Genomic DNA, 13,463 nt, shown 5'->3' with positions numbered 1-13,463 from the left:
CACACATGCTCAATGAAATAACTCAGGAGAAAGGACAATAAGCCTTACAACAGACTTCAAATAAAGCATTCAAGTCTTTAATAACTGTTTATTTTACTTTGAGTGTAAGTAAAATGTCTTAAGCCGCTGCACTTGTTCACATGTTTTTCTCCCTGCTAATTGTCTTTCTGTCCCTTGTTCTTTCTCTTTCACCTTAATACCTCCCCTGAAACCTCTGCTGCTGTCAAATCAGGGGATTATGAGCATATTTGAGATCACAATTAGGAACAGTTGCGATTCTCGACGAGGCGAGCTGCCTAACCTCATTAAGCCGCTTCCACTTGAGACGGCCTGTAAAAAATGCAATTAACTCATGTTTTTTCTCCTCTCTTATGAACACAGAGTGCAACAGGGAGACACGCTACTTCCATAAGCCTCTCCCCCATTATTCCCATGTTCTTGCACAAAGACTAATGCAAAGCTATAACAAAAGGGATCAAAAAAAGGGAGGGGGGGGGGGTTATCCAATCATGGCAAGGACATTATTTTGTCCCATTTTCAGTGTCTAGTTCAGCTTGTAGGGCTGGGTGTGCTGACACCTGGGGCTTTGACTGGTGAGGAGATGGTAATGGGTTTAGTATTTAACACTGTGCTCTCAAGAAATAACAACTGACTCTTTAACAAAGAGAAGAACTCTTACCATCTATTCAATGTTAATGAATGCTATTAAGATAACTTATCTCTTTCAACCTGTAACATTTCAAAGAGACTTTAAAGGCCACATTTCATCAACAGAGAGCGGAGACTGGAACTGTAGTAAGGTGGAAGGTGGAAGCAAGTTGTTATGAAAACATGGTTCAGGTGTCTCAGCAAAGCCCAGGGGCTCCAAAACTCCCTGGCTGTATATCTGGCCAACCCTTGCCCCTTACCTTGCTTACCCCTCCCAACAGATAAGCATCTCCTTTAATCCCCAGTATGAGCAGTGACCTTGTGACCCCAGGACCTCTTCACTGCCCCTCCTCCTCCACCTCCCCTCTCATACCTGGTGTGAAATCATGAGGACACAAGATTGTGCTTTGACGTCACTCACCATATTCGACAATGACCCGCACAGTCTCCTGGACAGTCAGTGGTCTGAAGACATTTGAGTTATAAGTTGTAGTTTCTGTGTCTTTCTGAGTCATCTGTGTACATGATTTCATTACACAGTTCTCAATCTGTTCATGGGCAACAGCTCTGTACCGTTTTAGCTCTTTGTTTTCCATGTTTTTTTCCCTCATGTGAGCAGGTGCTGACTGATGCATGTTTTCAGTTCAGTTCAATACACTTTAATACAAATAGATGAGGACAAGTGGCTGTTTTTTTCACCTCTGACAAGATGTGTTTAAAAAGCCAAATATATTCAAAAATTGCATTGCAACATTTAAAGGAAGGTTTGAAAAGCCCTTGAATTGCCTTAATCATTGTCATAAAATTTGTGTTTGCTTTTCTACAGTAGGTACAAAAAAAAGTATATACAGGAACTGTTGCTTTCATTTCTCTAGGATCAGCCAAAGAAAACAGTAACACTGAGGTCAAAAAGGTGCTGGCATCTGATCTCTGCTAATTCAATCAGGTGATAGGTTTCAGTGACCTGTTTTCTGGGCTTGTCAAAGCAGCTCATGAAAAGAGCTAATGGTGTCTACATTAACAGACGCACAGGGATCAAAACATGTTTCACTTTGAAATAGATATTCAATAGATACTCCATTATATTTACTAACAATATTAGTCTTTATTCTTCTTTTTCCATCTCCATTACTATTATCATAATCACTACTATGACCCCTGAAAAAGGATTTAATTTACTTAAAAGATTTTGGCAAATGGATAAGGTCAGAGGTCATGATTCACTGCATAAAAGATAAATACATTTCTGTGGAGGGCATTTGTTTTCGTTTTACCCATGTATGTGTGTATGCACACACACACATTTTCATGACCAGTAAATGTGGATAGATTTTTCCTTTGAGACAACAGGAAAGAGGCAGCAGAGGATGGTTTCCTGCCAATTTCAATATTCATGCGTGAGACATTCTGTAATAGCTAAATGGTAGAGATGAAGAGATCAGTCACAGCATATTACATACAACTGATCACACACATATCATTTTAAATTTAGAAAGGGTAAATGCTACCTTTACCATCTGACATCAGTGTGATGCAAAAGCATGTCATCGCTCGTAAATTCCAGTTAAAAGTAACTTGTGAAATTTGAAAGAAGAAAATTGACGATGTAGAAAGAAGGACATTTTCGAGTTAAAATAAACTTGTCAGTGCTCTCTGGTGGACAAACTATGTAATGGCAACTTTGTTTCTAAGATACCTCAAACGCATTTTTGACATTTCTGTACTCCAAGAAAAAGGGAAAGAAGGGTGGAATTCAACTGTGTGCTATTCACCTCTTTCTTTGTGTAATGTATAAGCTGTGCTTTTCATTCGCAAACTAACTTGTCAGACTGCATGCATCTGAACACACAGTTTACAAATCCGACAGGCCAAGCAATCAGCCCTTACTTGACAGGCACATTTTGAATCGCAGAAGTTGTATATTGTATTGTGCTACTAACTGTTGTTGATCACATGAGGGAGACAGGATATATCTCTAGAAAAAATGTCTCGCAGTCTGTACAAGTGTGGATAAAAAGCTGTATTGAAAATAAAAAGATGTATATTCTCTCTCTCAACATTTCTAAATCCAACTTTCCTACTCTGAAATTCGCCCAACCCTCTACTTGGGATGACAGACACTCACTCACACATTCACACACAGAAAGACAGCATTGTCCCCAGTGTGAGAAGTCATTAGCACCTGGGCTTTGGGCTCCTGGAGGTCTGGCTACTGTGATCACTGGAAGCTGGTGGAGCTCCACAGGCTGAGGTGTCAGCAGTCACACGTCCCCTCTGTCCCAGACCCCGGGTGAGAGGGTGACAGTGGGGGAGGTGGAGGGTGTATGTGCTAGTAGACAAGTGGGGGGATGGTGTGTGGTGTGAGTGTGTGAGAGACACACACATGCACACAGATGCGAACAATGCAGGATTGTGAGTGGCAGGGAGGACAGTGAGGCACTGAGCTAAGTGCTGCATGTGGCTATGGGCCTCTCTCACCGGGGTCAAAGGTGAATCATCATCTGCTCACCCATAGAGAAAGAAACTGCTCCATCTACACACTGACTCCTTTCAGTTCAAACTGCTGTAAAAATGAACGGATATTTACTGTGCCAAGACATCAGTCAGACTACAATAAAACAGTTGTGGCTGTCCATCAGCTGTCTGTTGCCCTGTGGAAGTCCTGAAGAAGAAAACTCATGGAATACAGAATAACAATAACCTCCAATGTTGGCTTCCTGTAAACACTGTACATTAGACTATTGGTATTGTTTTGAGAAGGGTTGAGTGTCAATACAGTTCATGTTTTGTGAACACTGTTGCTTGGAGCTTACAGTTGGATCAGAGCCACGAGTGGCTCACACAGTGATGGGGCGATTACTTGGTCCAACAGAATTAGTCTGAACCATCAAAAAGCAAAACTGAAGCACAATTTATGGAAAAGAAAAGGCTTTATAGGTTGCTGTGTTTAACCTCCATGTTTATGTGTGCTGAATATGTCCTACCCTACACATAAATGCTTTACATCTTTTAATCCCAGGCCCTTGTCTAATAGATCAAAGAGCAGGCCCCTGGTGAACAGAGGTATCTTTCTTTTATCTTTCATCACCCTCTCCTTCCTCTGCTTGTGATGCTAGAAACAGATATGGGAATTAGAGTGTAAACTTAAGCATTAATTATTGAATTTCAACAAGTAAATGTTCTATAGTATGTAGACTAATTAACTGTAGGGGGACGCAGTAGCATACATGTTGTTGCCATCTGCAAACAACATGAAACACAGGCTAAACAGAGCTGCACAAAGACCCAGTTCCCAAGTGAGTTGGTAACAATCAAAACAAGAATTCATACTGTACTGAATGGTCCAACAACGTAAAAGTTATTTGTGACCGAGGCAGGGAGAGGCTCACACCACATCTTCAGTGATTTGTGCTCATGTGCATACTTAAGCACAAGGTCAGTGCACAGTATACACGGAATGGCTTTTAAGCACATGATTGGTGCAAGTCTGCATGCAGCTGCACCAGTGATACCAGCCAAAGCTTTGCATAGAGGTTTGGTTTGAGACACTGGAGAACATTATCACACCAACAAACACACCAACTGTTTGTTAACACACACACACACACACCTCGGCCTCGGGCCACAGCAAAGACAACAGGCCGGCCACAGAAGTGAGCCAGGCAGCGCCAAATACTCATCAATGGTCATTCACCTCAGGGGCTACAGTATCTATCTACAGAGGCTGTGTGCACACTGCTGCTGTTTGTTCTCCACTGTGCATCTGAATGAGTCGTCAGAGAGAAGAGTGGCCACAGAAAAGGCTCCTGGAAATGAAAGCAATGAGACATCAAAAGTGATTACAATACAAGAGGTTAGAATACGCCCTCTGAGCAGCACTACTTCTTCGGGGCAGTTCATAGTGAGTCGCTGTTGGAATGTGACAAGACCAGCTGGCTGGGCCTGGGCTAGCTTGTTATCATGCTAACTTCTGCTTTTGGCAAGTAAAGGAAAGTTTGATGCTGTGACAACATTTCTTCTACACTTTTAAGTAATCAGCTGTTAATGTTAACATTGACTATGTAGTGATAGCAAAACTTAAATAGCTTAAATAGCTTCTTTAACGTTGTCTTCATTCTCAACAAACTACAAACATGTTGGGGAAAACACAAGCAGCCAATCACAGTTTTGCAGTCACCCATTTGGTATCTCCATTGATACCATAGCCCCGACATGTAATTATTTTTGAGGAGAAGCACGTCAGTGCAGGTAATGGTGTAACCTCGGAGCCATAGCCTGCACATCTTGATGTATAAATCTTGAGTCATTATCAGTTTTGGTCTTTTAATGGAATTTGATGACTCATATATTCATCAGACACTGCACATTTACCGGAGGAGTCCACCAAATTTACATAAATTCAGTTTACTCATTAACCAGGGTTCTACTCAAACTGTGAAAACTGTTGCATAATGTCTTCTAGAGAAGCTTTGTTAAGTCTGAGGATAAAACCTCAGCAAGTCATTATCAGGTTTATCTCAGATTACATTTGAGACTCCAGACTTGTAATAGAAAGCCTGGGTTTAACACACAGATGAAGCTTGTCTCTTGCTTGTGTGACAAGGTTGAATTCATGCTGTGGGCAGTGCATCATCACTGAAATATTTCTCCTCATCCGACTTTGGATTTCTGCTCCCCTCTCTCTGCTGACCTCTCTCACTCTCTAGTCAGACTGAGGCAGCTCCCAGTGTTATATAATAATTAATTAGACAACTATGCACTTGTCCTCGTGGCCTGCCATTTGACGATACCTTCTCTGCTATTAGGATGACGCTAACCTCCATTTACGTCATAGCTGTCTCCATCTGCCTTCACTCAGCTCTCCTGCAATTTAACGGCATGGTTTCTAGTCAATTTACTCCTCATTTGACTTTTTATAATTAGTTGAAAACTGAATAATTCTGGACCTTTGTGGTTGGATTATGGAAACCATGGCACCAGACTCTAGCTTCGAAAAACTCTAATGTCATAGTTCAAAAAAGGCACTGCCAATGTATTGATCCCACTATGTAGGCAGGTTTTGTTCTGTTATTGATTGCTGACCATTGCAGCTCAGTGTGATATTGAGTTTCCAGATTAAAGTGTGAGGTCACATGCTGGTTATAAGGTTGCTTGTTAGCTAATGGTGTTGAGACGGTGGAACAGGGGAGACAAACAGCCTTTTTTACTGCCAAAACATCACGTGGAGTGCCACTATCCAACCTCATCGACTACTCAGTGCCAGCATGTGTTCCTCCTTGTAGTTGTTTTCAAAGTATGCCATTCAGTTACCTGCTGTTGAATTTCTCTGGGTGCTTTTCCCGCATCAGATGAAAGCGATGGGCAATGGAGGCATCCTGCGGGAGAGAACAGAAGAGACATTACCTGCATGACACCAGTAAACCTTACACTTTATCACAGCTTGCATGCAGTTGTTTGCAACCCCTGTGCAAACTCCACATCTAAAATGAGCCTTTTCTTGATTTGGGAATTTTCACTCTCCCTGCAGATCACCTCAAGTTCTGAGATATTTTAAACTGTTTAAGATATTCAATGATTCAATGATGTTCAGATCAGGGGTGTGTGAGGGTCATTCCAAAAGTTTCAGCATGTGTTTCTTGAAGTAGTTCATGGTGTTTCCTCCACACAGCCCCAAAGAAGGTCAAAGAGATCAGCTTTAACTTCATCTGTCCACAGCACCTGTTTGCAGAACGACTCTGGCTTATCCAGATGTTGCTTTGCATACATTAGACTTTTGTGATGAGGTCACAGATAAGGTTTCCTTCTAATAGCTCATGTTGACCCTGTTTTTGTGCATCAAAGCTGCACGGTGAACAGTGAACCACCACTCCTGCATCAGCTTCACCCTCCTGCGGGTCCTGTGCAGTTATACAGAGGTTTTGCTTTGCCTTTCTGCCAAGCAGACCTGCAGTTTTATCTAAGCATTTCTCTAATCTGCCATTTCTTAATGACATTTCTGACAGTGGAAATTTCAAGCTGGAAGTGCTTTGATGTCTTTTTATAGCCTCTCCTGCTTTGTGGGCATCAATTAGCTTCAATTTGAGATCCTCAGTCAGTCGTTTAGAAGAGTCCATATTTTGTTGAGTGCTACCACAAGGTCTGAAGAGTCAGAGAATTTATCATCAGCTAACAATTCTTAAATGACAATTCTTGACCTGCTTTACAAGTTCTAATGAGTCTGTTAAAGCCTAATGAGGTTTTTTTTTAAAGTGCTTACGTCTTAAAAGCAGAAGGATGTTCAAACTTTTGCATACATCTATAGGTCTGCATCCAATTTTGAAATAAATCTCAGCCAAATATCATTGTACTGTAAAGATTGTTGGCTTAAGCACTGTACTGGATTTTTTTTTACAATGAGTTCCAATGAGGCCAAGGAAAGCCTCAGATGGCTCTTGAAGAACTCCAATATCAGCTGAACTGTGAAAATCATAAACTGACCCTGACCTCCTCTTTTGCAGTGAAGGGCTATTTCTCTGTTCAAACTGACTTGGGTGATTTACCTACGTTCTAGAGCTGAAACAATTAAATCATCTGATTCATTTCTCAACTGGGAGAAAATGAAATCAGCAACTATTTTCATCACCAATTTATTCCTTCTGTCATTTTCCAAGTGACAGTGGCTGGTTCCAGATTTTTTAATGTGGTGATTTGCTATATGATATGATATGCTGCATGATATTTGTACATGGCGATGGATTTTTCCACCAGACAGTGGCATACATGTATATAATTTTAAGGTAACCAAACAGTATTTTGGCCAAAATGACACACAACACCTAAAAAATAATGTGTCATTTCCACTGTTGTTGTGATATTAGATACTAAAATAAACTCCTTGTCATTTACCGCAGTAATTCAGTCTGAACTGGCATGATAGCATAAAATACTAAGTAGAATTGAGCTGTAACTTATGACACAAAGCTGCACTGAGCCAAAGGTCACAAGTTGATCCGAGCAGGGTTCAGACCGGACCCTGCCCTCCTCTCCCCCTGTTTAACCCTTGACCTCAGGGGCAGAGGTGAATGTAACCCTGATCAGTCAAGACAAGAGCAGGCTCAGTGTGACCTTTCCTATGACACCAGCAGGGAACTATGCTGTCACAACAGTATTATCAAAGTTCTACATCTTAAACCATGAAGGAATTTTATTATATTCTCCCCTGTTCATCTTTATTAATTTCTCGCAGTAATTCTTGACAGTCACAAAAGCCTCTGATAGTGTTTCAAGTTCAATTACAGAGGTCTAAAAGTGTGAAGATACTTTAAAAATACGCAACTGCACAAGTTGAATAAATGACAACAATTTAGATGTAATGCTCGTTTCTGACATGCCTTGTCACATAAATGTGGTGGCAGTTTTGAACATCTTGATTCCAAAACTAAATGTTTTCAGATTCACATATAGACTCCAGCAAAATGTTTTACAGCATGTAAACAACATAGAGCAGTGCTCTGGACACTTGAGCTTTGAGTGGATGTGATCAGTCAAATACAGCAGCCTTAACTCGACCTCAGGTTGAGCTTGACCAGAGCTGCTTCTGCCCTGCTCAAGCCAGGGGATGTGATCTGTCTTTCACAGATAAACAGTCACTGTACATATAAAATAAGATCAGGATGCATGCTTTCAGAGACTGAAATCGACTATATGTCAAATGAAGTCATATGGTTAATGTAGATGTAACTCTTAGACGTGGTGGAGATAGTACCGGAGCATGGAGAATGGAAAGTGTCACTCTGATGGTGGAGTCAGTAATGACGTTAATGTACAGTACGAAAGCAGAGTTAAGGACTCATCCTTTTACTCTGTCACTCTATAATAGCATCATCTGGTTCTGCTTAAAGTGCTTAACAGAGACAAGACACATGACACAACCAGACTTGCTTCCATCAATTAATGCATAAATACAATATGAGAAATGAAATGAGCAGGAAAACTAAGTCCTAATCTAAAAAATAACTAGTTGCCACCAGTATGACCAAAATCTATTTTCTGTGCCAAAATCTATACGCGTGACATCTGGAGAGAGAAAATGTTGAAGGAGTTTTTCCATATCAATATCTCATTCTGATTAAGTAAATATGCAGCAATAACACAAATAGCAGAGGTATAACAACTGGTTTATTTAATTAAACTAAGTGTGCCTCAATGAAGTAACATAATGTGACATTTGACACTAGTATATATCTTTAATTGTGTGGGTGTCTCATGCTGTTGTCATTCTATTTTTATATTAAAACCTCTACAATGTTTTGCTCATCACACAAAATTATAATTTTAGAATTTTCTTCTTATTCAGCAACAACACTTAGATAAGTAGGAGAGGAAAATGGTGACTGTGCATCTGTAATTGTGGATATACTGAAAGCTTTAAATTTTATGGGATGGATTAATGTAGGGACCAAGGTTCAAGCTGCACTGTTCTCACTTAGATTTGGCTTAGATTCACAAATCAGTAAAAATGCTTAGGTTTCTGATGTCCCTGTCAACTGATCTCCTAATTAACTTAAGGCTAATATTAGGTAAAGCTATATTAAAGGATAACTCTTGAACCTGGGCCTTATTTTCCCATGTAATGTAATCCAATGGGCATTTGTCTACATCAAAGTACGTCTACTGAAGTGCTTGTTTTTGCCACAGACAGACTCAGATTCAGATTCCTTCAGAAATAGACCTTTTTTTTTATTAACGAGTAAGATTCTTTTTGTTTAACCAGAAACACTGTTATATATCACTACCAGACTCCATTTACAAAAACAATAATTTTGCCAGGCAGAACACAGGAGCTGCTGGAATACTGCTGCCTCACTCTGTTAGTTTGCTTGTGTTATTGTGTGACTTTCAGTGGTAGAAGAAGTATTCAGATCCTTTACATAAGTAGGACACAATAACACAAACTAACTAACCAAACAAGGCAGTGATATTCCAGAAACTCCTGTGTTCTGTGAAGAAAAAATTACTGTTTGAAGTCTGATGGCTTTGAGCAGAGTGATAAAATAACTGTTAAACAACCTAAACAAAAACAGGGTCTATCTCTATAATAAAGCCTGAAACTGTCAGTGGCAAAAACAAGTACTGTATTTCGAGGTGGATAATTGCACTGCAGCAGCAGAAAAAATAGGCTATGGAACATGAAAGTGGTATGAAGACTAAAAATAAATATCAACAAACATAAATTACACAGTGTGAAATCTTTAATCCTCATGCAGCAAGGTAGTCTTACCAACCTGGCTCGACATTTGGTGTTAAAGTGTCAATAGGCAAATGAGCATGCTGCTGTTTAAGAGGCAACAAGTGTTTTGCCTGCTACACTTCCGGTTTCTGAAAGCATATGTTACCCATGCTTTATTTCAATTCATGGTAAATTTAGGGCATTTTAATCAGAGGGTTTATCTGTTATACTTTCTTTTTGTGATCTGGGCTAATAAAAGCAGTGTATATTTACAGCAAAGTGTTGCATCCCGCAGCTTTGACAGGCAAAAGCATCTGCGATGACAGGCTGGCACCCTGCCTGTCTGTGCAGGTGTTTTAGCACTCTGCAACAAGGAGAACGGAAGGTTGTGATAAGACAGGTGGACAGGTGCAATTACATGCATCCTCGCTTGTCACCCTCCCAAAAACCATCCACCGGTGCTACCGGTCTGCTGCAACGCACCTCCTCAACCAGACACTACAGCGATGTGCTGAGATCTCACAGCATCAGCAAATATCAGATCTTAAAATAGAGTTGCATCTGCTGCTTTAACTGGCTGAGAATTTGATACTGGGACCTGGGGAGCGAGGAGACATCACGGGCGAGATGTGAGGCTAACTTTGCCCATAGAGCTCAAACTATAAAGCTGAATCTCGTGGCAAGGTTACTCATTGCAACAACAACCTACAAGTAGGAAACATGGGACAGTTCAGTGAGGGAAAGTTGTTTACAATCTGCCTGAGGAGGCTGTGTCACGCGTGAACAAATCATGGAGTTATGTTTTTTGAATTTGGTACATTGTGGGCAGAGTGTCCAGCACAGCATGTGGATCAGGGCCAGACAATGACACAAAGTGACTGCAAAGCTTTGCAAAACATGATGAGCTGTTTCATGTCACTAAATCTGCTCTCAGTCCCCTGCTGCAGGCAATCACTGACCAGCCCCATTTTTATGCATTCTGTCCCCCTGAAAAATCAGTAGCAGTAACAATATGTGACATTTGCCATCGCCTATAGTTGCCTGAGTGATGAAGGTTGTTTTGATCTTGCCGTTTGAAGTTTTGCACATGGTGTGTAGGGGGCAAGAGGCGGTGCTATCGGATGGGTGATGTGAAAAAGAGGAAGGGAAAAAGAGAGAGACAAACAACAAAAAAACAATAACAAAAACACAGGATGGAAAATGTCACCTCAGTAAGGATCCACAGCACCCGGCAGAGAAATAGGTTGTCAGTTCAACCCTATTGTGTTTCACTGGCCTCTGGTTAGGGGCTTATTTAGCTTAATGTCAAAGAAAAATGTCATAGTCAGCCTCAAATCTCTCATCGCCTATGATGCTGTTGTACTGAGATGCTCAGGTTAGCATGCATGATACAGAGCTAAATATACACAGGCATTTGTTACATTAATCTGATCAACAGTATGTTGTTCCACTTTTTCTGTCCTTGTTGCTGCTGCGCCAATGACCTGTGCAGTCGTTTTCCATTTGATGACAGTTTCCTGAAAACGTACTTTCTCACCTTCTTACTCTGAGTGATAGGATTAGACACAAACACGCTATTTTCTGCAAAAGTTAAAGCAATTATGATTATTTTACACAAGCAATTTCTTTTTTTTCCATGTGCTCTTCCCTTTGAAATAGATGATGTCATGTACTTCCATGCACCAATCAGGGTTTAGCAATATTTGAAACAGTTGTCAGGTTCTTTGATCACATCAACACAGTCCAGATGAAGCTGAATAACAGAGGAGTTATTATTATTTATGTTCTACAAACATACGTAAGATCTGAAGTCAGTTTTTAGTCAGCTAAAGACTGTCTAGGTGCATGTCCCCCATTTGTGAGTGTTTGTGTATCTTCGTGTTTAACCATGTGTGTGTTTTCGAGCACCGTTCCTCCCCTCTTTAAGACCAGCCAGGTGTCACTCAGCACGGTCATTCATTACCACGGTAACCTGGCCTGAACCTGGCAGACGCTGACTTCCTGTCACTGATACTTCCCCTGACCTTCAGTGTGTGCCAGCGCTACTCCATCTCTCTCTCTCTCTCTCTCTCTCTCTCGCTCTCTCTCTCTCTCTCTCTCTCTCACACACACACACACACACATCATTTTATATGAACACTTCTTTCCTTGTGGCCTTGCCTGTTTTCTAACCAAACACTGACACACTGTTGCTGCTCAGGGCAGCATTAAATTTAATATAACCACAGTTAAACACAGGCAGCAGTATCAGGGAGTAAGTGTAACATCTTTACAGTCTTCTTACTTTAAACCATGAAAAACTCGACGTGTCTGATAAAGCGTCCTGGTAGCACAAGGGCAAACACCCTTCAAACACTTGCCAACCACTGCAGAGTTCAGCTCCGCTCAGGAGACCATCCAGTTTGTGCTCAATAAATCCCCTTTCAGACATGCACCCATTTAAGTTAATCTGATGGCAATTTAAAATGTTGGTCCCATATCATCTGAATAAACACCACTTTTACCTAAAATTCAAGGCCTGTCATGTATCACTATCAACACAAAGTGACTGATTAACACAAAAGCTGCAGCACCACCACAAGGTAAAACATGCAGAGAGGGATTAAATGCATGTCTTGAGCTGCTTTCTAAGATAAGAGTAATAGTTTAGTCTTTAAATCTCCTTCTCACATGCACAAAATCAGTTAATAATCTAGGCATCAGGAAAAACTGTTGCTGTGTTTATTTGAAGAGGAGATCGGATCAGATCAAATCACATCAGTCCTTTTTTCTCTTAGGACTGCATGAATCCAAGAAATTCTTTAGGAATGTAGGAGTTAAAAAAGACTCTCAACTTATTTGTCATTTGATGCTTGCTCACAGGCTGAGCAGTTCACACTCTAATAGTGTTAAATGATGAAACTGATGTGGAAATGTATCAATGGATTCACTGATGGAAGTGGAGGGTGAGCACCACTAATGTTCACAATGGTCATTAGTTAAGGCGTCAACAGCAAAATAAGTTTTAAAATCTATCAGATCTAGCCTGTGACAGAAGAAGAATGTTCTTCTTCCTCACTGTCCTAATAGGGTTACTTGACTACTGTTCTCCCTCTGTGCCTATGATTGCACATTTCCATAAATGTCTACTCTTGTCTAAACAAAGCCATAAGGAACATTAATGTAAAAATAACGTATGTCTGACAAAAAGCCACCACTTTCACAGATAGATGAAGTCAAATACGTCATGTATCCTGTGTCTGAAAGGGGCTTAAAGGACCTAGAGTCTAACTGAATCAGTAGCTTGGGGGAAAATTGAATTTTGAGCACATAATTTACATAATTGGCTCTGTTTGGACTGCTGATTTCTGACATAACTGTGTATTTATTTCCTGTACCAGTCTATTCAACTATTGTTGTGTTGTCAACTTGTTACTGTGGGACTTGTGTAGCAAACTGAAATGACATCCTGTGGGGTCTGAATGCTGATATTGGGCCAAAATTTTCTAGACATACTTTTTTGGAATTACCTCTAGAAAGGAGAATACAACTTAAGCTCAAATAATTATTTTCATGTTCCACCTCTATGGAATGCGGTATGCAGGACATTTTGGTGTCATGCTGGTGT

The 13,463-nt window shown here is 40.6% G+C and overlaps 1 protein-coding gene across 1 annotated transcript in view; it reads right to left on the bottom strand.

Moving 5' to 3' along the window:
• LOC108902464 (diacylglycerol kinase beta) overlaps positions 1-13,463 on the bottom strand; it is a 117,012-nt gene that overhangs the window by 28,662 nt on the left and 74,887 nt on the right. Inside the window, 1 exon segment of the mRNA XM_051065722.1 lies at positions 5,959-6,023. Coding sequence (XP_050921679.1) covers positions 5,959-6,023 — 65 coding nt within the window.

The sequence above is a fragment of the Lates calcarifer genome, linkage group LG1 (assembly GCF_001640805.2).
Source record: "Lates calcarifer isolate ASB-BC8 linkage group LG1, TLL_Latcal_v3, whole genome shotgun sequence".
NCBI classification, from domain to species: domain Eukaryota; kingdom Metazoa; phylum Chordata; class Actinopteri; family Centropomidae; genus Lates; species Lates calcarifer.
This window is presented reverse-complemented; position numbering and strand designations above follow the sequence as displayed.